Genomic DNA, 22,485 nt, shown 5'->3' with positions numbered 1-22,485 from the left:
AGAAAGGAGAAACTATAGGGTGCAGTGGTGACTGGAGTATAATTTAAAAATCTAGACCTGCCATAAAAAACAGGGCGGGCCGTGGACTGACTACACTACAGGAGAAAGGAATTTATCAGGTAAGCATAAATTATGTTTTCTCCTGTTAAGTGTAGTCAGTCCACGGGTCATCATTACTTCTGGGATATCAATACCAAAGCTAAAGTACACGGATGACGGGAGGGACAGGCAGGATCTTTATACGGAAGGGACCACTGCCTGAAGAACCTTTCTCCCAAAAACAGCCTCCGAAGAAGCAAAAGTGTCAAATTTGTAAAATTTGGAAAAAGTATGAAGAGAAGACCAAGTTGCAGCCTTGCAAATCTGTTCAACAGAGGCCTCGTTCTTAAAGGCCCAAGTGGAAGCCACAGCTCTAGTGGAATGAGCTGTAATTCTTTCAGGAGGTTGCTGTCCAGCAGTCTCATAGGCTAAACGTATTATGCTACGAAGCCAAAAAGAGAGAGAGGTAGCAGAAGCTTTTTGACCTCTCCTCTGTCCAGAATAAACGACAAACAGGGAAGAAGTTTGGCGAAAATCTTTAGTTGCCTGCAAATAAAATTTCAGGGCACGGACTACATCTAGATTGTGCAGAAGTCGTTCCTTCTTTGAAGAAGGATTAGGACACAATGATGGCACAACAATCTCTTGATTGATATTCTTGTTAGTGACAACCTTAGGTAAGAACCCAGGTTTAGTACGCAGAACTACCTTATCTGAATGAAAAATCAGATACGGAGAATCACAATGTAAGGCTGATAACTCAGAGACTCTACGAGCCGAGGAAATAGCCATTAAAAACAGAACTTTCCAAGATAACAGCTTGATATCAATGGAATGAAGGGGTTCAAACGGAACACCCTGTAAAACGTTAAGAACTAAATTTAAGCTCCATGGTGGAGCAACAGTTTTAAACACAGGCTTAATCCTGGCCAAAGCCTGGCAAAAAGCCTGAACGTCTGGAACTTCTGACAGACGTTTGTGTAAAAGAATGGACAGAGCTGAGATCTGTCCCTTTAAGGAACTAGCAGATAAACCCTTTTCTAAACCCTCTTGTAGAAAAGACAATATCCTAGGAATCCTAACCTTACTCCATGAGTAACTCTTGGATTCGCAGCAATGTAAGTATTTACGCCATATTTTATGGTAAATCTTTCTGGTAACAGGTTTCCTAGCCTGTATTAAGGTATCAATAACTGACTCCGAAAAACCACGCTTTGATAAAATCAAGCGTTCAATTTCCAAGCAGTCAGCTTCAGAGAAATTAGATTTTGATGTTTGAAAGGACCCTGAATTAGAAGGTCCTGTCTCAGAGGCAGAGACCAAGGTGGACAGGATGACATGTCCACTAGATCTGCATACCAGGTCCTGCGTGGCCACGCAGGCGCTATTAGAATTACCGATGCTCTTTCCTGTTTGATCCTGGCAATCAATCGAGGAAGCATCGGGAAGGGTGGAAACACATAGGCCATCCCGAAGGTCCAAGGTGCTGTCAAAGCATCTACCAGGACTGCTCCCGGGTCCCTGGACCTGGACCCGTAACAAGGAAGCTTGGCGTTCTGGCGAGACGCCATGAGATCTATCTCTGGTTTGCCCCAAAGTCGAAGTATTTGGGCAAAGACCTCCGGATGAAGTTCCCACTCCCCCGGATGAAAAGTCTGACGACTTAGGAAATCCGCCTCCATGTTCTCCACTCCAGGAATGTGGATCGCTGACAGGTGGCAAGAGTGAGACTCTGCCCAGCGAATTATCTTTGATACTTCCATCATCGCTAGGGAGCTTCTTGTCCCTCCTTGGTGGTTGATGTAAGCTACAGTCGTGATGTTGTCCGACTGAAACCTGATGAACCCCCGAGTTGTTAACTGAGGCCAAGCCAGAAGGGCATTGAGAACTGCTCTCAATTCCAGAATGTTTATTGGAAGGAGACTCTCCTCCTGAGTCCATGATCCCTGAGCCTTCAGGGAATTCCAGACAGCGCCCCAACCTAGTAGGCTGGCGTCTGTTGTTACAATTGTCCAATCTGGTCTGCTGAATGGCATCCCCCTGGACAGATGTGGCCGAGAAAGCCACCATAGAAGAGAATTTCTGGTCTCTTGATCCAGATTCAGAGTAGGGGACAAATCTGAGTAATCCCCATTCTACTGACTTAGCATGCACAATTGCAGCGGTCTGAGATGTAGGCGTGCAAAGGGTACTATGTCCATTGCCGCTACCATTAAGCCGATTACCTCCATGCATTGAGCCACTGACGGGTGTTGAATGGAATGAAGGACACGGCAAGCATTTTGAAGCTTTGTTAACCTGTCTTCTGTCAGGTAAATCTTCATTTCTACAGAATCTATAAGAGTCCCCAAGAAGGGAACTCTTGTGAGTGGTAAGAGAGAACTCTTCTCTTCATTCACCTTCCACCCATGCGACCTTAGAAATGCCAGTACTAACTCTGTATGAGACTTGGCAGTTTGAAAGCTTGACGCTTGTATCAGAATGTCGTCTAGGTACGGAGCCACCGAAATTCCTCGCGGTCTTAGTACCGCCAGAAGAGAGCCCAGAACCTTTGTGAAGATTCTTGGAGCCGTAGCCAACCCGAATGGAAGAGCTACAAACTGGTAATGCCTGTCTAGGAAGGCAAACCTTAGATACCGGTAATGATCTTTGTGAATCGGTATATGAAGGTAGGCATCCTTTAAATCCACTGTGGTCATGTACTGACCCTTTTGGATCATGGGTAAGATTGTCCGAATACTTTCCATTTTGAACGATGGAACTCTTAGGAATTTGTTTAGGATCTTTAAATCCAAGATTGGTCTGAAGGTTCCTTCTTTCTTGGGAACCACAAACAGATTTGAGTAAAACCCTTGTCCGTGTTCCGACCGCGGAACCGGATGGATCACTCCCATTAGTAAAAGATCTTGTACACAGCGTAGAAACGCCTCTTTCTTTATCTGGTTTGTTGACAACCTTGAAAGATGAAATCTCCCTTTTGGGGGAGAGGCTTTGAAGTCCAGAAGATATCCCTGAGATATGATCTCTAACGCCCAGGGATCCTGGACATCTCTTGCCCAAGCCTGGGCGAAGAGAGAAAGTCTGCCCCCCACTAGATCCGTTCCCGGATCGGGGGCCCTCACTTCATGCTGTCTTAGGGGCAGCAGCAGGTTTTCTGGCCTGCTTGCCCTTGTTCCAGGACTGGTTAGGTTTCCAGCCTTGTCTGTAGCGAGCAACAGCTCCTTCCTGTTTTGGTGCAGAAGAAGTTGATGCTGCTCCTGCCTTGAAGTTACGAAAGGCACGAAAATTAGACTGTCTAGCCCTAGGTTTGGCTCTGTCTTGAGGCAGGGCATGGCCTTTACCTCCTGTAATGTCAGCGATAATTTCTTTCAAACCGGGCCCGAATAAGGTCTGCCCTTTGAAAGGTATGTTAAGTAATTTAGATTTAGAAGTAACATCAGCTGACCAGGATTTTAGCCACAGCGCTCTGCGCGCCTGAATGGCGAATCCGGAATTCTTAGCCGTAAGTTTAGTTAAATGTACTACGGCATCAGAAATAAATGAATTAGCTAGCTTAAGGGTTTTAAGCTTGTGTGTAATCTCATCTAATGGAGCTGAGTCAAGGGTCTCTTCCAGAGACTCAAACCAAAATGCTGCTGCAGCCGTGACAGGCGCAATGCATGCAAGGGGTTGCAATATAAAACCTTGTTGAACAAACATTTTCTTAAGGTAACCCTCTAACTTTTTATCCATTGGATCTGAAAAGGCACAGCTATCCTCCACCGGGATAGTGGTACGCTTAGCTAAAGTAGAAACTGCTCCCTCCACCTTAGGGACCGTTTGCCATAAGTCCCGTGTGGTGGCGTCTATTGGAAACATCTTTCTGAATATAGGAGGGGGTGAGAAAGGCACACCGGGTCCACTCCTTAGTAACAATTTCAGTAAGTCTCTTAGGTATTGGAAAAACGTCAGTACTCGACGGTACCGCAAAATATTTATCCAACCTACACATTTTCTCTGGTATTGCAACTGTGTTACAATCATTCAGAGCCGCTAACACCTCCCCTAGTAATACACAGAGGTTTTCCAGCTTAAACTTAAAATTTGAAATGTCTGAATCCAGTTTATTTGGATCAGATCCGTCACCCGCAGAATGAAGCTCTCCGTCCTCATGTTCTGCAAATTGTGACGCAGTATCTTACATGGCCCTAATATTATCAGCGCACTCTGTTCTCACCCCAGAGTGATCTCGCTTACCTCTAAGTTCTGGTAATTTAGACAAAACTTCAGTCATAACATTAGCCATGTCCTGTAGTGTGATTTGTAATGGCCGACCTGAAGTACTCGGCGTTACAATATCACGCACCTCCCGAGCGGGAGATGCAGGTACTGACACGGGAGGCAAGTTAGTCGGCATAACTTCCCCCTCGTTGTTTGGTGAATGATGTTCAATTTGTACAGAATGACTTTTATTTAAAGTAGCATCAATGCAATTAGTACATAAATTTCTATTGGGCTCCACCTTGGCTTTTGCACATATAGCACAGAGATATTCCTCTGAGTCAGACATGTTTAACAAACTAGCAATTAAACTAGCAAGCTTGGAAATACTTTTCACTCAAATTACAAGTAATATGGAAAACGCACTGTGCCTTTAAGAAGCACAGAAAAAAATTATGACAGTTGAATAACAATGAACCGGAGAAATTATAAAAACCAAATTTTTCCCGGTAAAGGCATAAATTTAGCAAAGGATTGCCCCCATTAGTAATGGATAACTAACCCTTAATAGCAGAAAAAAATGTACAAAATATAAACGTTTTTTATCACAGTCAAAGCACAATCTCACAGGTCTGCTGTGAGTGATTACCTCCCTCAAAATAATTTTTGAAGACCCTTGAGCTCTGTAGAGACGATCCGGATCATGCAGGGAGAGAAACAGACTTTTGACTGAATTTTTGATGCGTAGCAAAAGCGCCAAAATAGGCCCCTCCCCCTCACACACAGCAGTGAGGGAAGTTCAGTAAACTGTCTTAAATTAAAATAAACGACAGCCAAGTGGAAAAACAGTGCCCAAAACAATTTTTCACCCAGTACCTCAGATAATTAAACAATTTAGCATGCCAGCAAAAACGTTTAAAATCAAATAACATGAAATGTCATTAAACAGCCTGTTGCTAGAAGTTCCCACTGCAAGTTAGGCTAAAAATTATATGCATATAGTATTACCCAGTGAAGTGCCATTCCCCAGAATACTGAAGTGTACACATATATACATAACAGCCTGATACCAGTTGCTACTACTGCATTTAAGGCTGAACTTACATTATATCGGTATTGGCAGTATTTTCTCAGTCAATTCCATTCCTCAGAAAATAATATACTGCAACATACCTCTTTGCAGGTGAACCTGCCCGCTGTCCCCTGATCTGAAGTTTACCTCACTCCTCAGAATGGCCGAGAACAGCAAAATGAATCTTAGCTACGCCGGCTAAAATCATCCAAAAACTCAGGTAGATTCTTCTTCAAATTCTACCTGAGAAGGAACAACACACTCCGGTGCTGTTTTAAAATAACAAACTTTTGATTGAAGATATAAAAACTAAGTATAATCACCACAGTCCTCTCACACATCCTATCTATTAGTTGGGTGCAAGAGAATGACTGGGTGTGACGTAGAGGGGAGGAGCTATATAGCAGCTCTGCTTGGGTGATCCTCTTGCACTTCCTGTTGGGGAGGAGTTAATATCCCAGAAGTAATGATGACCCGTGAACTGACTACACTTAACAGGAGAAACAGACTATCTGTCCTTTTAAGGAACTAGCTGACAGACCTTTCTCCAATCCTTCTTGGAGAAAAGATGGTATCCTTGGAATCCTAATCTTACTCCATGAGTAACCCTTGGATTCGCACCAGCAAAAGATATTTCCGCCATATCTTATGGTAAATTTTTCTGGTGACAGGCTTTCTAGCCTGGATCAGAGTATCTATAACTGATTCAGAAAACCCACGCTTAGCTAGAATCAAGCGTTCAATCTCCAAGCAGTCAGTTGCAGAGAAACTAGGTTTGGATGTTCGAATGGATCTTGGATTAGAAGGTCCTGCCTCAAAGGTAGCTTCCATGGTGGAACCGATGACATATTCACCAGGTCTGCATACCAAGTCCTGCGTGACCACGCAGGAGCTATTAGAATTACCGAAGCCTTCTCCTGTTTGATCCTGGCTACTAGCCGGGGGAGAAGAGGAAACGGTGGAAAGACATAAGCTAGATTGAACGACCAAGGCGCCACTAGGGCATCTACCAATGTCGCCTTTGGATCCCTGAACCTGGACCCGTAACGTGGAACTTTGGAGTTCTGACGTGACGCCATCAGATCCAGATCTGGAAGGCCCCATAGTTGAGTTAACTGAGCAAAAACCTCCGGGTGAAGTTCCCACTCCCCCGGATGGAAAGTCTGACGACTCAGATAATCCGCTTCCCAGTTGTCCACCCCTGGGATGTGAATTGCTGATAGATGGCAGGAGTGATCCTCTGCCCATTTGATGATCTTGGATACCTCCCTGATCGCCAGGGAACTCTTTGTTCCTCCCTGATGATTGATGTACGCTACAGTCGTCATGTTGTCCGACTGAAATCTGATGAATTTGGCCTCCGCTAGTTGAGGCCATGCCTGGAGCGCATTGAATATCGCTCTCAATTCCAAAATGTTTATCGGGAGAAGAGATTCTTCCCGAGACCAAAGACCCTGAGCTTTCAGGGACTCCCAGACCGCACCCCAGCCTAAGAGGCTGGCGTCGGTCGTGACAATGATCCACTCCGGTCTTCGGAAACTCATTCCCTGAGACAGGTGACCCTGAGACAACCACCAGAGGAGTGAGTCTCTGGTTTTCTGGTCCATTTGTATCTGGGGAGACAAATCTGCATAATCCCCATTCCACTGTTTGAGCATGCACAGTTGCAGTGGTCTTAAATGAATTCGAGCAAAGGGAACCACGTCCATTGCCGCAACCATTAGTCCTATTACCTCCATGCACTGAGCTATGGAGGGTTGAGGAATGGATTGAAGAACTCGACAAGTGTTCAAAAGTTTTAACTTCCTGACCTCCGTCAGAAAGATTTTCATTTCTACCGAGTCTATTATTGTTCCCAGGGGATTGAGAATATCCCACAAGTAAGGATGAAGCCGTGGACCGGATACACCAATGTAGGAGAAAAACAAAAATGTAGGTCCGTCCAATGGAGAACACGGGCGGGGGCCGTTGACTCTCCTCATACAGAAGGAAAGGAAATTATCTGGAAAGCATAATTTATGTTTTCCTTCTTAATATAAGGAGAGTCCACAGCTTCATTCCTTAATTGTGGGAAACATATACCCAAGCTCTGAATGAAAACGGGAGGGTAAAAAGAGAGACAGACCCTATTCTGAGGGCACCACAGCCTGCAAAACCTTTCTCCCAAAAGCTGCTTCAGCCGAAGGAAAAACGTAAATTTGTAAAATTTTGAAAAGGTATGTAAGGAGGACCAGGTAGCCGCCCTACAAATCTGCTCCATAGAGGCCTCTTTCTTAAAGGCCCAAGAGGAAGCCACAGCTCTAGTTGAATGAGCCTTAATCCTCTGTGGAGTCTTATGTCCCACTGACTCATATGCTAAGCGAATAATACTCCTCAACCTTCTGCCCTCTACGCTTCCCAGAATAGACAACAAGCAAAGAAGAAGTCGGTCGGAAATCCTTCACAGCTTGAAGACAGAACTTTAAAGCCCGAACCACATCCAAATTATGAAGTACTCATTCCTTCGAAGAAGAAGGGTTAGGACACAAGGAAGGAACCACAATCTCCTGATTGATGTTGCGACCAGAAACGACCTTAGGGAGAAAACCTAACCCAGTACGAAGAACAGCCTTATCAGCATGAAAACCTAGGTAAGGAGGCTCACATTGCAAGGCCACTATCTCAGAGACCCTGCACGCCAAAGCAATAGCTAGTAGAAAAAGGACCTTTTTAAGACATTAATATAATGTCAATCACATGCATAGGCTCAAACGACATGCATAGGCTCAAACGGAGCCCTCTGCAAAACTTTAAGAACTAGATTTAAACTCCAAGGAGGAGCGGTAGGTCTAAACACAGGCCTGATTCTAGACAGAGCCTGAACAAAAGACTAAACATCAGGAAGCTCAGCGAGCCTCTTGTGCAATAAAACAGATAAAGCCGAAATCTGTTCCCTTTGGGAACAATCAGAAAGGCCCTTCTACAGACCATCTTGGAGAAAGGAAAGAATCCTGGAAACCTTGACCTTATGCCAGGGGAATCCACGCTCTTCACACCAGAATAAGTAGGTCCGCCACACCTTATGATAGATGCGACGAGTAACCGGCTTTCGAGCTTGAATGAGAGTATCAATCACTCTCTCAGAAAAACCTCTCTTGGCTAGGACTAAGCGTTCAATCTCCACGCAGTCAGCCTCAGAAAAACAAAATGTATGCTTACCTGATAAATTTCTTTCTTTTGCGATGTACCGAGTCCACGGATTCATCCTAACTTGTGGGATATTGTCCTTCCTGACAGGAAGTAGCAAAGAGAACACCACAGCAGAGCTGTCTATATAGCTCCCCCCTTAACTCCACCCCCCAGTCATTCGACCGAAGGCCAAGGAAAAAAAGGAGAAAATTTAAGGTGCAGAGGTGACTGAAGTTTACATAAAAAATACTATCTGTCTTGAATAGACAGGGCGGGCCGTGGACTTGGTACATTGCAAAAGAAAGAAATTTATCAGGTAAGCATTCTTTTTCTTTTCTTTTGCATGATGTACCGAGTCCACGGATTCATCCTAACTTGTGGGATACCAATAACAAAGCTTTAGGACACGGATGAAGGGAGGAACAAGACAGGAACCTAAACGGAAGGCACCACTGCTTGCAAAACCTCTCTCCCAAAAATAGCCTCCGAAGAAGCAAAAGTATCAAATTTATAAAATTTTGAAAAGGCATGAAGCGACGACCAAGTCGCAGCCTTACAAATCTGTTCAACAGAAGCATCATTTTTAAAAGCCCATGTGGAAGCTACCGCTCTAGTAGAATGAGCTGTAATCCTTTCAGGAGGTTGCTGTCCAGCAGTCTCATAAGCCAAACGGATGATGCTTTTCAGCCAAAAGGAAAGAGAAGTCGCCGTAGCCTTTTGACCCCTACGCTTTCCAGAATATACAACAAACAAAGAAGATGTTTGACGAAAATCTTTGGTTGCCTGCAAATAAAATTTCAAAGCACGAACCACGTCCAAGTTGTGCAACAGACGTTCCTTCTTACAAGAAGGATAAGGACACAGAGAAGGAACAACAATTTCTTGATTGATATTCCTGTTAGTAACAACCTTAGGTAGGAACCCAGGATTGGTACGCAAGACCATCTTATCAGCATGGAACACAAGATAAGGAGAGTCACATTGTAATGCAGATAGTTCAGAAACTCTTCGAGCTGAAGAGATAGCAACTAGGAACAAAACTTTCCAAGATAAAAGCTTAATATATATGGAATGCATGGGTTCAAACGGAACCCCCTGAAGAACTCTAAGAACACAATTTAGACTCCATGGCGGAGCAACAGGTTTAAACACAGGCTTAATTTTAACTAAAGCCTGACAAAAAGCCAGAACATCTGGAACACCTGCCAGACGCTTGTGCAACAAAATAGACAGAGCAGATATCTGTCCCTTTAGGGAACTAGCTGATAATCCTTTCTCCAATTCCTCTTGGAGAAAAGACAAAATCCTAGGAATCCTTTATTTTACTCCAGGAAAAGCCTTTGGATTTGCACCAAAAAAGATATTTACGCCATATCTTATGATTTTCCTGGTAACAGGCTTTCGAGCCTGAATCAAGGTATTTATGATTGACTCAGAGAAACCCCGCTTTGATAGAATCAAGCGTTCAATCTCCAAGCAGTCAGTTGCAGAGAAATTAGATTTGGATGCTTGAATGGACCTTGAATCAGAAGGTCCTGTCTCAATGGCAGAGACCATGGTGGAAGGGATGACATGTCCACCAGGTCTGCATACCAAGTCCTGCGTGGCCATACAGGCGCTATCAAAACTGATGCTCTCTCCTGTTTGATTCTGGCAATCAGACGTGGAAGGAGAGGGAAAGGTGGAAACACATAAGCCAGGTTGAACGACCAGGGTACTGCTAGAGCAAACGAGGAAGTTTGGCGTTCTGACGAGACGCCATCAGATCCAACTCTGGTGTGCCCCATAGCCGAACCAGCTGAGCAAACACCTCCGGATGGAGTTCCCACTCCCCCGGATGAAATGTCTGACGACTTAGAAAATCTGCCTCCCAGTTCTCTACACCTGGGATATAGATCGCTGACAGATGGCAAGAGTGAGCCTCTGCCCATTGGATTATCCTTGAGACCTCTATCATCGCTAAGGAACTCTTTGTTCCGCCCTGATGATTGATATAAGCCACAGTCGTGATGTTGTCCGACTGAAACCTGATGAATCTGGCCAAAGCCAGCTGAGGCCATGCCTGGAGAGCATTGAATATTGCTCTTAATTCCAGAATATTTATCGGTAGGAGAGCCTCCTCCACTGCTTTGCCCCGTGGCCTTAGAACCGCCAGAAGGGACCCTAGCACCTTCGTGAAGATTTGCGGCGCTGTGGCCAACCCGAAAGGAAGAGCCACAAACTGATAATGCTTGTCCAGAAAGGCGAACCTGAGGAACTGGTGATGATCTTTGTGGATAGGAATGTGCAGATACGCATCCTAAGTCCAGGGTGGTCATATATTGACGCTCCTGGATCAATGGTAAGATAGTACGAATGGTCTCCATCTTGTAAAGATGGAAATCTTAGGAATTGGTTTAGGATCTTGAGATCCAGAATTGGTCTGAAGGTTCCCTCCTTTTTGGGAACTATAAACCGATTGGAGTAGAACCCCTGCCCCTGTTCTGCTTTTGGAACTGGGCAGATCACTCCCATGGTAAAAAGGTATTTTCTTTACTCTTCCTGCTTAGAGCCAGCAAAGGAGAATGACTGGGGGGTGGAGTTAAGGGGGGAGCTATATAGACAGCTCTGCTGTGGTGCTCTCTTTGCTACTTCCTGTCAGGAAGGACAATATCCCACAAGTTAGGATGAATCCGTGGACTCAGTACATCATGAAAAAGAAATCTAGATTTTGATGAATAAGGGGACCCTGTTCCGGCAGATCCCTGCGACAAGGTAACCTCCATGGAGGAGATTGAGACATCCTTCGTGGCCACGATGGAGCAATTAGCATTGCCAAAGCTTGTTCCTGCTTGATGCGGGCCACTACACGAGGGAGAAGTGGTAACGGTGGAAAAATGTAAACCACATTGAACCTCCAAGGCCCTGCTAATGCATCTATTAAGCTCCACCTGAGGATCCCTGGGCCGCGACCAGTATCTGGGTAGCTTGGTATTGAGCCGGGACGCCATGAGATCTATCTCCGGCTTCCCCCATCTGTTGCAAATCTCTGCAAACACCTTGGGATGGAGAGACCATTCCCCCGGATGAAGGATTGTCTGCTGAGGAAATCCTATTCCCAGTTGTCCACACCCGGAACGTGGATTGCTGACAGCAAGCAGTTGTGGACCTCCGCCCATTCCAGAATCCGAGATACTTCCCTCATTGCTAGGGAGCTCCTCGTTTCCCCTGATAATTGATTTAAGCCACCAAGGTTATGTTGTCTGATTGGAATCTGATAAACTGGGAAGAACCCTTAAGATGCCAAGTATTGAAGATCGCTTGAAGTTCCAAAATGTTGATCGGGAGGAGAGATTTCTCTTGAGTCCACAGGCCCTGTGCCTTCCTGGCACCCCAAACAGCTCCCCATCCTGATAGACTTGCGTCCGTAGTCACAGTCTCCCAGGATGGTCTCAAGATGTCCCTTGGGATAGGTGATCTGGACAGAGCCACCAAGAGAGCGATTCTCTCGACCGGTTGTCCAGAGAAATCTGTTGCGACAGATCCGAGTGGTCGCTGTTCCATTGACTCAGCATGCATAGCTGAAGGGGCCAGAGATGGAATCTGGCGAATGGAATGATGTCTATGCTGGACACCATGAGCCCAATTACCTCCATATACCGGGCAACAGAGGGCCTTAAGGAGGTCTGTAGGGCAAGACAATTGGAAGTTAGCGTGTAACGTCTCTGGTCTGTAAGAAATATACTCATGGATATGGAGTCTATTATAGTACCCAAGAATTCCACCCTCGTACTGGGAACAAGAGAGAACTGTTTTCTAAGTTTATCTTCCATCCATGAAATCGAAAAAGAAACAGAAGAGCTTTTGAATGGTCCTCTGCCAGCCAACATGATGGTGCCTGAACCAGGATGCCGTTTAAGTATGGCGCTACTGCTATACCTCTGGTTCTCGCCACTGCGAGCAGAGCCCCCAGAATATTCGTAGACTCTTGGGGCAGTAGCTAGACCAAATGGAAGAGAAAAAAACTGGTCCAGGAACGCAAATCTGAGGAACTTGAAGTGTTCCTTGTGGATTGGAACGTGAAAGTAAGCATCCTTCAAGTCTATCGAAGTCATGAACTGTCCTTCCTGAACTAAGACCAGAATGGACCTCATCGTCTCCATCTTGAACGATGGGACAGACAGGAACGTGTTTAAGCACTTTAGGTCCAGCATCTGGAAAAAAGTTTCCTCCTTCTTTAAGACCACAAAAAGGTTTGAGTAGTAAACCAGATCTCTCTCTGCTAGAGGAACCGGTACAATTAAGCCCAGGGAGGAGAGATCCCTCACACACTCTAGAAAGGCCTCTCGTTATTCTGTCCTTGAAGACAGGTTTAACAAGAGGAATCTGCCTTTGGGTGGATGAGATTTCAAACCTATTCTGTATCCCTGAGCGATGACCTCCAGGACTCAAGGGTCTGGACAACCCCCAAGCAAGCCTCCAAAAAGAGAGATAGTCTGCCCCCTACATAATCCAGAGACGGATCGGGGGCCGTCCTTTCATGCAGACTTTGACTCGGCAGGCTTCTTGTTTTGCTTGGATTTATTACAAGACTGAGTAGGTTTCCAAGTTCCCTTGGACTGTTCAGGCTTCGCAGAGGGCTGCTGGCATTGGGATTTATCCAAACGAAAATTAGGACCTTGTCCCTTTGGTTTGTTCTTCTGTATCCTGCAGTAAAAAGGCACCTTTGCCTCCAGTGACGGTGGATATGATTTAGTCCAGACCTGGACCAAAAAGAATCTTCTGCTTAAATAGCAGGGAAAGAAGTCTAGATTTTGAAGTCATGTCCGCAGACCAAGACTTCAGCCAGAGTGCCCTATGGGCTAGCACAGAAAAACCTGACGCCTTGGCATTCAGGTGAATAATCTGCATATTTGCATCACAAATAAAAGAATTAGCTACCTTCAAGGCCTTAATTCTTTTCTGGATCGTGTCAAGGGGACCTTCCACCTCGATCAATTCAGATAAAGAGTCGCACCAATAGGTAGTGGCTCCAGCCACCGCAACAGCCGCCGCTTGAAACAAATATCCCGTATGCTTAAACATCTTTCTCAACAGAGTTTCTAGCTTCTTATCCATGGGCTCCTTAAACGATTAACTATCCTCAAGCAGGATAGTAGTGCGTTTAGCAAGCATGGAGATAGCGACATCCACCTTAGGGACGGAACCCCACAACTCCAATTGAGAGTTCGAAACCGGGAATAATTTCTTAAACAAAGAAGGGGAAAAAGAAGAACCAAACCTTTCCTATTAATTCTGAATAATATTCCCCATCTTTACGGGCATTGGGAAAGTCTGTGGTACAACCCTGTCCTCGTAGACATTATCTAGTTTAGGAATACAAGGTTCCTCAGGTAATTTAGGTTCTGGAACCTCTAAAGTAGCCAAAACTTTCTTTAACAGAAAGCTTAAAGGGACATAATACTCATATGCTAAATCACTTGAAACGGATGCAGTATAACTGTAAAAAGCTGACAGGAAAATATAACCTGAGCATCTCTATGTAAAAAAGGAAGATATTTTACCTCACAATTTCCTCAGCTCAGCAGAGTAAGTTCTGTGTAAAAAGTTATACTCAGCTGCTCCCAGCTGTAGGTAAAAATATAAAAAATGAAGAAATGAACTGCAGCCAATCAGCATCAGCAGTGCTGAGGTCATGAACTCTTACTGTGATCTCATGAGATTTGACTTAACTCATGAGATTTCATAGTAAGCTTCCTTTACCTGATTGGTGAAATAATATGAGAGTTCACGAGGCTCATCCGTTCAGCTGTCCCAAGACAGACACACTAAAATGCTGCTTAGAAATCCTTTACAATGGGAGGTGGCTACTAAGGTACTTTTGAGGTAAAATATCTTTCTTTTTTACATAGAGATGTTCAGGAGATATTTTCTAGTCAGCTTTTTACAACTATGCTGCATCACTTTCAAGTGTTTAAACATTTGGGTATTATGGCCCTTTAAGTGTTCAATCCTAAATCTAAAGTCTGGTTCCTCCGCAGCTGGAGGCTTAGTGGCAGCAGATTCCGACCCAGAAAGAGAATCCTCTAAAGTATCAGAGGCGTCTTCATCAGCGGATAATCTTGTAACAGATAAGTACAATAAATTAGTAGATGACCCCTGGGAAGGATAGTAATATTTGACCTTTTGCTTGCGCTTAGCAGGGCAAGGGAAAGCACTGAAGGCCGCAGACACTGCCTTTTGTAGCTGTTCAGTAAAGTCTGGCGGTAAGAGGGACCCTCCAGAAGGAGGATTAGTAGTGCAATGGAACGCTGCATGCGTAATAGGAGATGACTGCAGGGAACGCACCTCACGGGATGAAGACTCCTCAGAGGTAGACGGCTCAGTGGTACTAAACATATTGGTTTTCTTAGATATCATTTTTTTTTTTAAATACTTTTTTTTTATTTGCTCCAACGTGTACATCATTGAATCATACATGCAGCATTATTTTGCAGGACATAAAAATAAAAAACAACACCTTCACAATTTTTAGGTATAAGTGGGTACATTTTCATATGCAAAGTGAAAAATCTACAGAACTAGCTGCTAAACAAAAAAAAACATGCTATTGACACTTAAAGCTAGTAGACAAGGAGATGTATATATTGGAGAATTTTAGCCAATTATAAGAAACTAAACAATGAGAGAGAAAAAATAAAAATATAATAAATGAATAAATAAATAATACAGGAGGCAGGGGATAGGGGAAGTGAAGGAATGGGATAACCCTTTCACTCAGCCCAGTTCCCTAGAATTCGAGACCCAGAGTGGGGGGAACTCTTAGAGCTTAGGAATGGGGCTAAGATGTTTTTTTTGAACTGCCAAAGGATAGGACTTGATAATTGGGAGCCAGCTACAAATACATTTACCAATTTTCTTTTCTGATGCAAACTGCGTATGAAATGCTTCATAAATAATTTGAGCCTGGATTTCCCTAAGGAAAAGACGAAAAGAGGGAGTATTGGTAGCCTGCCAGTTCTTAATTATGAGAAATCTGGCAGTAAGTATAATAGTTGTAAGGGAGTGTGAATGAAAGAGATCTAGATATAATTACTTTATCAAGGCATGTGGAACATAATTGAGCAGGCGGACATACCATAAGGTGCTGACTTGGAGTTATAATAAAATTGAAAAATACATGCTAAGCAGCCTTTTATTTCATGGCTGCCTCTCCCAATATTTATACTACTTTTGCCCCTGTACTCTAGGGGAAGAGTAATCCTTGTATTTTACGTTTTTGTTCTGTTTTTTGTTATGTAATTAATGCTATTGACAAATAACTACCTATAATGGCTGCAATAACACAACCAAATTTTATATTTTCTAAGCTATGTTTTCTCAAGGATAAAGGCTGTGACACACTGCAAGCAGAGCGGCGTGCATCGTGTAGATGCAGCTGTGCTCGCTCAGTGTGTCCTGCCTTTTCATCTCTGAGCACAGTTAGTACTTCATTGCACTTGCTTTTCATGAAAGAACACATACAAATTTTTTAACTCAAAAAAATATAAATTTGGTGTCCCTATATGTTAGACACACACTTGCAATATGCTATACTAGATAACTGGAGATGTTAAATAATGTAAGCAAACATACTTCTCAATAGGGCCTACGAAGACAGTGTGAGTATCACCAACTTCATCATCATCTCCATAGAACTGAAGAGGAGGTGTTGTATTCCTTAAATTCATACTTGTTTCAGAAACATCCTATTAAAAAAAAAAATAGAATTTTATAAAAAGACAGTTTTGATTTGTTTTTATGCTTTTAATATAAATACATACTTTTTGTAGTATCAATCCATTAAAAGGACACGAAACCCCAACATTTCCTTATATGGTTCAAATAGATCATGCAGTTTTAAACTTCTCAATTTTCTTATTTTATCTAATTTGCTTAGTTCTTTTAGCATCCTTACTTGAAAAGCATACCTAGGCTCAGGGGCAGCAATAGAACACTGGTGATTGGTGGCACCTTGTTTACAAAAGTAATACTATGTGGAACCACCTTTTGCATTTATTAAGCATCAAGTCTTTGTTAATAAATCTCTTAACTTTGCACATCTATCCCACGTTCAAGTTCCTTCAAATTGCGAGGGGGTCTCCTGTGTACAGCTCTCTAAGTCATTCAACAGGTTTTGAATGGGAAAGTAAAATAATGGATTAAATTAAATTAAATAAAACAACCATTCAAGAAAACACATAGAGCACTCAATGCAGACACATAATTAAATCATGACTGGTATATGGATACAAGCTGGGCCAAGGGATAATTCGCTGAGTATCAATTTAAAAAATAAGTTTTATTGAAAAATGCAACAAACAGGAAATTTAAAATACTGGGATTTTCAATGGGATTGAGGTCTGGCCTCTGACTGAGGCATTCAAAGGCTTTGATTTTCCTTATACACATACAATAGTAAAATCTGTATCATTTTCAAATATGGTCTAGAAAATAGAACTTTTGTCATTCAGGAACTGACGTTGCTCTTCCTGACTTTGAAAGTAAATAAAATTAAATGTATCACCATGTGGTCCCTGAAATTCCTTAAGAGCTTGGGTCATTATTCAAAGATAAACTGGTAGTTTACATACCGTATCAAGTCACTAATAATTCCCATATATAGCAGTACTCTAATGAAGAATGAACATAGATTAGCATGTAGCTTGTGTAACAAATGATTTTGAAGATATACAGTACAACATAACCAACTGAAGCAACAGATACTCAGCAACTGAAATAACTATTTTTTTTTTTAACCATTACAACACAAGGAGTGCCCTTTGACACATCCTTCCAATAATAATAATAGAACCACAGATCATTTTACAGTTCTCAAGACTATGGTTATTACATCCTTAAATAACTGATAATTACTTTGGTCTTTTGTAGACTAGTAAATAATACTATTAACACAAATATACCTGTTCTACTGATATCCAGCAAAACCTATTTTACTGAATACAAAAATAATCCAGTTTAAAATGGATATCAAACAGTTCGGGAGACAGTTAATCCAGCCAAACTTTACACAAGCCAAATTGTTGTGCCTTTTTGCAAGACCAAGCAGACCAATCACCTGCTTGTCACCATAACATAGCTCTATTGACATCAAATACTTTAATGGACCTAGGAGTATTATGAAAAGTCAAGTACAACAATTAATCTATTTTTTTCTTTAAAAAATGTCTATGAAGTGTTGTATTTTCTAAATTTAATCCTCAGTGTACTTTAATATGAAAACAAAAGTTGTTTTTTCTGTGCCAATTTTACAGTGGAGAATTTGATTTACACAAAGAGTAATAATTCAGTGAGCTTCTACATTGTTTCTCAACCTATGGAACATGTACCCCTGGGGGTATCTGGAGCTTTGGTAAGGGGTACTCAGTGGCTTGCCCTTTTTATTACCTTTTGCCCACATTCCTGTGCATTTCACTTATTTTTTTGTTACCCAATAATATTTATGTGCATAGGGCGGTACTTATGACAAATATTTATGCCTATTGGGGTACTTGCTAGAAAAAAGGGTGAGAAACACTGTGCTTCTAAATGTCTCAACCAGAGTTTTTAACTCACATACTGTCATAGGTAAGATCTGTCTTCAAAGTTTTGTTTTTATTTATTTATTTTGCCTGAACATTTGAACACTTGAGAGGATTATTTATGATGCAAATCAGTTCTCTATCCATCCCTTTAAAGTATTAAAATTTACAAAAGATCAACTGGAATTGGATAATTGTTGACTAAGGATTCTTAGTAGAATTCTATAAAGGTAACTCTGCTTCATTGCATCCAGAATGTAAATAACTTTCCTAACTTCCTTTACTTTAACAAAGTAAAATGTTGTGTATAGGAACCCAAATAAACAAAACAATTACATGTTTAGTTGCGATCTCTTTTTGTCCTGAGCCATGTGTTGGAATGTCTTCAATATTTTTTGTAAAAGCAACAATCCTTCCATTTGCTTCCTCAAAGGGGATCCTCGTCAAAAACTTTGGATTTGAATTTTTGCATCCAATGTCATACAGAATCTTTTCAAATATGGCATTTTCTTGAACACTCAGGGCTCTCTCAAAGATAAAAACAATAAACTGTTCTTCAACATCTACAACGGAAAGAAAGCAGGATATATGATGTTTTTACATTTCAAAAAAGATTGGCATGTGCTTGCCAAGTAAAAAATAATAATACTACAAACATTAAAACAGGTAAAATTACAAACTATACAATATTGTTTTAATTGTCAATCAAGTCAATTACAGCATCTTCTGCAACTTCTACAGAGTTAAAGAAAATAAAGACACAAGATCTTTGCTATTAGCTAATATATTCAACAATTATGGTACTTTGCTATGAAAATTGTTTTTGTTTTTAGTTCCCTTTAGCCAAGATTGGCTCCTCCAAATAAAACAAGCGGTGGGTGGAGTTTAGCTATTGATAAATAATTACAGCCAACAAAGTTTTAATGTTAAGACTTCACTGATAAGCTGTAATTACAAGACATTTGTGTTGTCTTGCTATAGAATAAGGTGTTTTACCCCTTAAAGGGACATCAAAACCAAAATTTCATGATTCAGATAAAACAGACAATTTTAAACAACATTTCAACTTAATTCTATTATCTAACTTGCTTTATTCTCTTGGTAACCTTTGTTGAAAAGCATATCTAGATAGTTTCAGAAAATTGGAGCTAGCTGCTGATTGGTGGCTGAACTTGTATGCCCATTTTTATTGGCTTACAAATGTTTTCAGCTAGCTCCCAGGAGTGAATTGCTGCTTCTTCAAGAAAAGATACCCAGAGAATAAAGCGAAATTTATAACAGAAGTAAATTGGAAAGTTGTTTATAAATGTATAATTTATCTGAATCATAAAAGAAAAATGTTGCGGTACAAGCTGTCAGCTAAGAAACCAGCCAGAGGCAGAAGGCATCTACCTTCATATGATAAGGTAACGCTAATCGTGCTCCCGTTAACATATGAAGGTAAATTATCAGATCATTACAGACTGTGATACTGTAACAATCTCCATTGGTGCCAGTGAAAGGTGTGGGAGGAAAGGCGGAAGGCAGATGGGTGGCACAGCAGTGGAGGGAACATTTTTGATCATCGACTTACTAGGGGATCCGCAGTCATACCATCCAGTCCCATTTTCACGACTCATCCTAAGCTTGGATCGCAGACACTGACAAGCAGCAGGCTGAGTCTGGAAAAAAACTATAGGAAGCTTCCGAGCAGTACACCAATCACACCTTATAAGATCTAATGTTTTAAAATTTATATCTCGAAAACCCAGTCCATCATCGTCGTCAGGATTAACTGTTGACACAACAAAAGCATTCATTATAAAAATTCAAAACTAATAATATAAAAATATTTAAAAAGTGCAACTAAATCTCAATGTTTATTTATAGTCAAATTAGGCAACTAAATTCCACTTGTTTGATAACGTGTTTGTGTTTTCATACTACCATCATTCGGCAGAATAGAAATTCTTCATCTATAACCTGTTTGCTCATTAGCTAATATGTAGGTTAACTTTCTAGTATAAGAAGAAACTATGCTATAGTAGCCAAATTCACCATTTTCATCTTCCCAAATAGCTCTTTTGTTTTTGTTAAAAGCTTGTTTTTTTTTTTTTTTTAAATACAATTCTCTATTTCTTGAAGATACAAACAGATTTTTGTAATAGGACTTCCCTTTAACCTTGCATACAGATGTGGTGCATGTGTATATATACCTGTATGTATGTATGTATCTATCTATCTATATATATATATCTCAAAATAAACAAAAGTACTGCATTGAGCAATGATACTTTTTATTGGACTAACTATACATTTATAAGATGACAAGCTTTCGGAAGAATGTCTTCCTTTTTCAAGTCTGAAGCAATACTGATACACACACACACACACACACACACACACACATATATATATATATGTGTGTGTGTGTGTGTATCAGTATTGCTTCAGACTTGAAAAAGGAAGACATTCTTCCGAAAGCTTGTCATCTTATAAATGTATAGTTAGTCCAATAAAAAGTATCATTGCTCAATGCAGTACTCTTGTTATTTTGAGATATATATATATATATATAAAAAAATATATATATCAAAATATATATATATATATATATATATACACACACACAATATATATATATATATATATATATATATATATATATATATATATATATATATATATATATATCTATCTATATCTCCCCCAAGCAGAGTTGGGGGAGTGCTGCAAAGTTATAAATAGTAAGCAGAAAAAGTGCACTCCAATGGGGATAGTTTTCAAACAGGTCACTTTAATGTGAAAAAGTCTTTGTAGCCCGAAAACGTTCACATTAAAAGTGACCTGTTTGAAAACTATCCACATTGGAGTGTGCTTTTTCTGATTACTATATATATATATATATATATATATATATATATATACATATATATATACATATATATATATATATATATATAGTATCCATTACAAAAACATAATTTATGCTTACCAGTTAATTTCCTTTCCTTCTGTATGAGGAGAGTCCACAGCTTCATTCATTACTTATAGGAATACAGAACCTGGCCACCAGGAGGAGGCATTAAATACCCCACCCCCCTTCCCTCATATCCCAGTCATTCTGCCAAGAAAACAAGGAACAATGGAGAAAAACGCGCGGGGGCCGTGGACTCTCCTCATACAGAAGGAAAGGAAATTATCTGGTAAGCATAATTTATGTTTTCCTTCTTAATATGAGGAGAGTCCACGGCTTCATTCATTACTTGTGGGAAACATAAACCCAAACTCTAGAGGACACAATGAAAAACGGGAGGGAAAAGATAGGCGGACCCTATTCTGAGGGCACCACAGCCTGCAAAACCGTTTTAAAAAGGTATGTAAGGAGGACCAGGTAGCCGCCCTACAAATCTGCTACATAAAGGCCACATTCTTGAAAGCCCAAGATGAAGCCACAGCTCTAGTTGAAAGAGCCGTAATCCTCTGAGGAGGCTTATGTCCCCCTGTTTAACATGCTAAGCGAATAATACTCAACCAAAAAGATAAGTGGAAGAGGTCTTCTGCCCTCTACGTTTCTAAGAATAGACAACAAACAAGGAAGAAGTCTGTAGCTTGAAGATATAATTTTAAAGCCCGAACCACATCCAAATAATAAAGTAACCGTTCCTTCGAAGAAGGATAAGGACACAAGGAAGGAACCACAATCTCCTGATTGATGTTACGATCAGAAACGACCTTAGGAAGAGAAAACCCAACTCAGTACGAAGAACAGCCTTATCAGCCTGAAAAACTAGGTAAGGAGGCTCACATTGCAAGGCCGCCATCTCAGAGAGACTACGTGCCGCAGCAATAGCCTGTAGAAAAAGAACCTTCCAAAACAGTAATTTAATGTCAACCGAATGCATAGGCTCAAACGGAGCCCTCTGCAAAACTAAGAACTAGATTTAAACTCCAAGGAGGAGTGTTAAGTCTAAACAAAGGCCTGATTCTAGACAGAGCCTGAACAAAAGACTGAACACTAGGAAGCTCAGCGAGCCTCTTGTGCAATAAAACAGATCGAGACGAAATCTGTCCCTTTAAGGAACTAGCAGAAAGGCCCTTCTCTAGACTATCCTGGAGAAAGGAAAGAATCCTGGAAACCTTGACCTTATGCCAGGGGAATCCACGCTCTTCACACCAGAAAAAGTAGGTCCTCCACACCTTATGATAGATGCGATGAGTAACCGGCTTTCAAACTTGAATGAGAGTATCAATCACTCACTCAGAAAAACCTCTCTTGGCTAGGACTAGAATCTAGATTTTGATAAAAAAAAGGGACCCTGTTCCAGCAGATCCCTGCGACAAGGTAACTTCCATAGAGGAGATTAGGACATCCCCACCAGGTCCGCGAACCACATCCTTCGCAGCCACGATGGAGCAATCATTATCACTGATGCCTGCTCCTGCTTGATGCGGGTCACTACACAA

General features: G+C 41.5%; 1 protein-coding gene across 3 annotated transcripts in view; it reads right to left on the bottom strand.

The window, feature by feature from the left end:
• SENP6 (SUMO specific peptidase 6) overlaps positions 1-22,485 on the bottom strand; it is a 611,027-nt gene that overhangs the window by 221,903 nt on the left and 366,639 nt on the right. For all 3 annotated transcript variants that reach the window (XM_053710452.1, XM_053710454.1, XM_053710455.1), the window contains 3 exons: positions 19,613-19,813; positions 18,376-18,602; positions 16,094-16,206 (listed from right to left, as the gene is read on the bottom strand). In XM_053710452.1, coding sequence (XP_053566427.1) covers positions 16,094-16,206; positions 18,376-18,602; positions 19,613-19,813 — 541 coding nt within the window. The remainder of the gene's footprint in view (positions 1-16,093; positions 16,207-18,375; positions 18,603-19,612; positions 19,814-22,485) is intronic.

Source organism: Bombina bombina, chromosome 4 (genome assembly GCF_027579735.1).
Source record: "Bombina bombina isolate aBomBom1 chromosome 4, aBomBom1.pri, whole genome shotgun sequence".
Lineage (NCBI taxonomy): Eukaryota > Metazoa > Chordata > Amphibia > Anura > Bombinatoridae > Bombina > Bombina bombina.
Note: the sequence above shows the minus strand (reverse complement) of the source record. Positions and strands in the feature narration are given on the sequence as shown.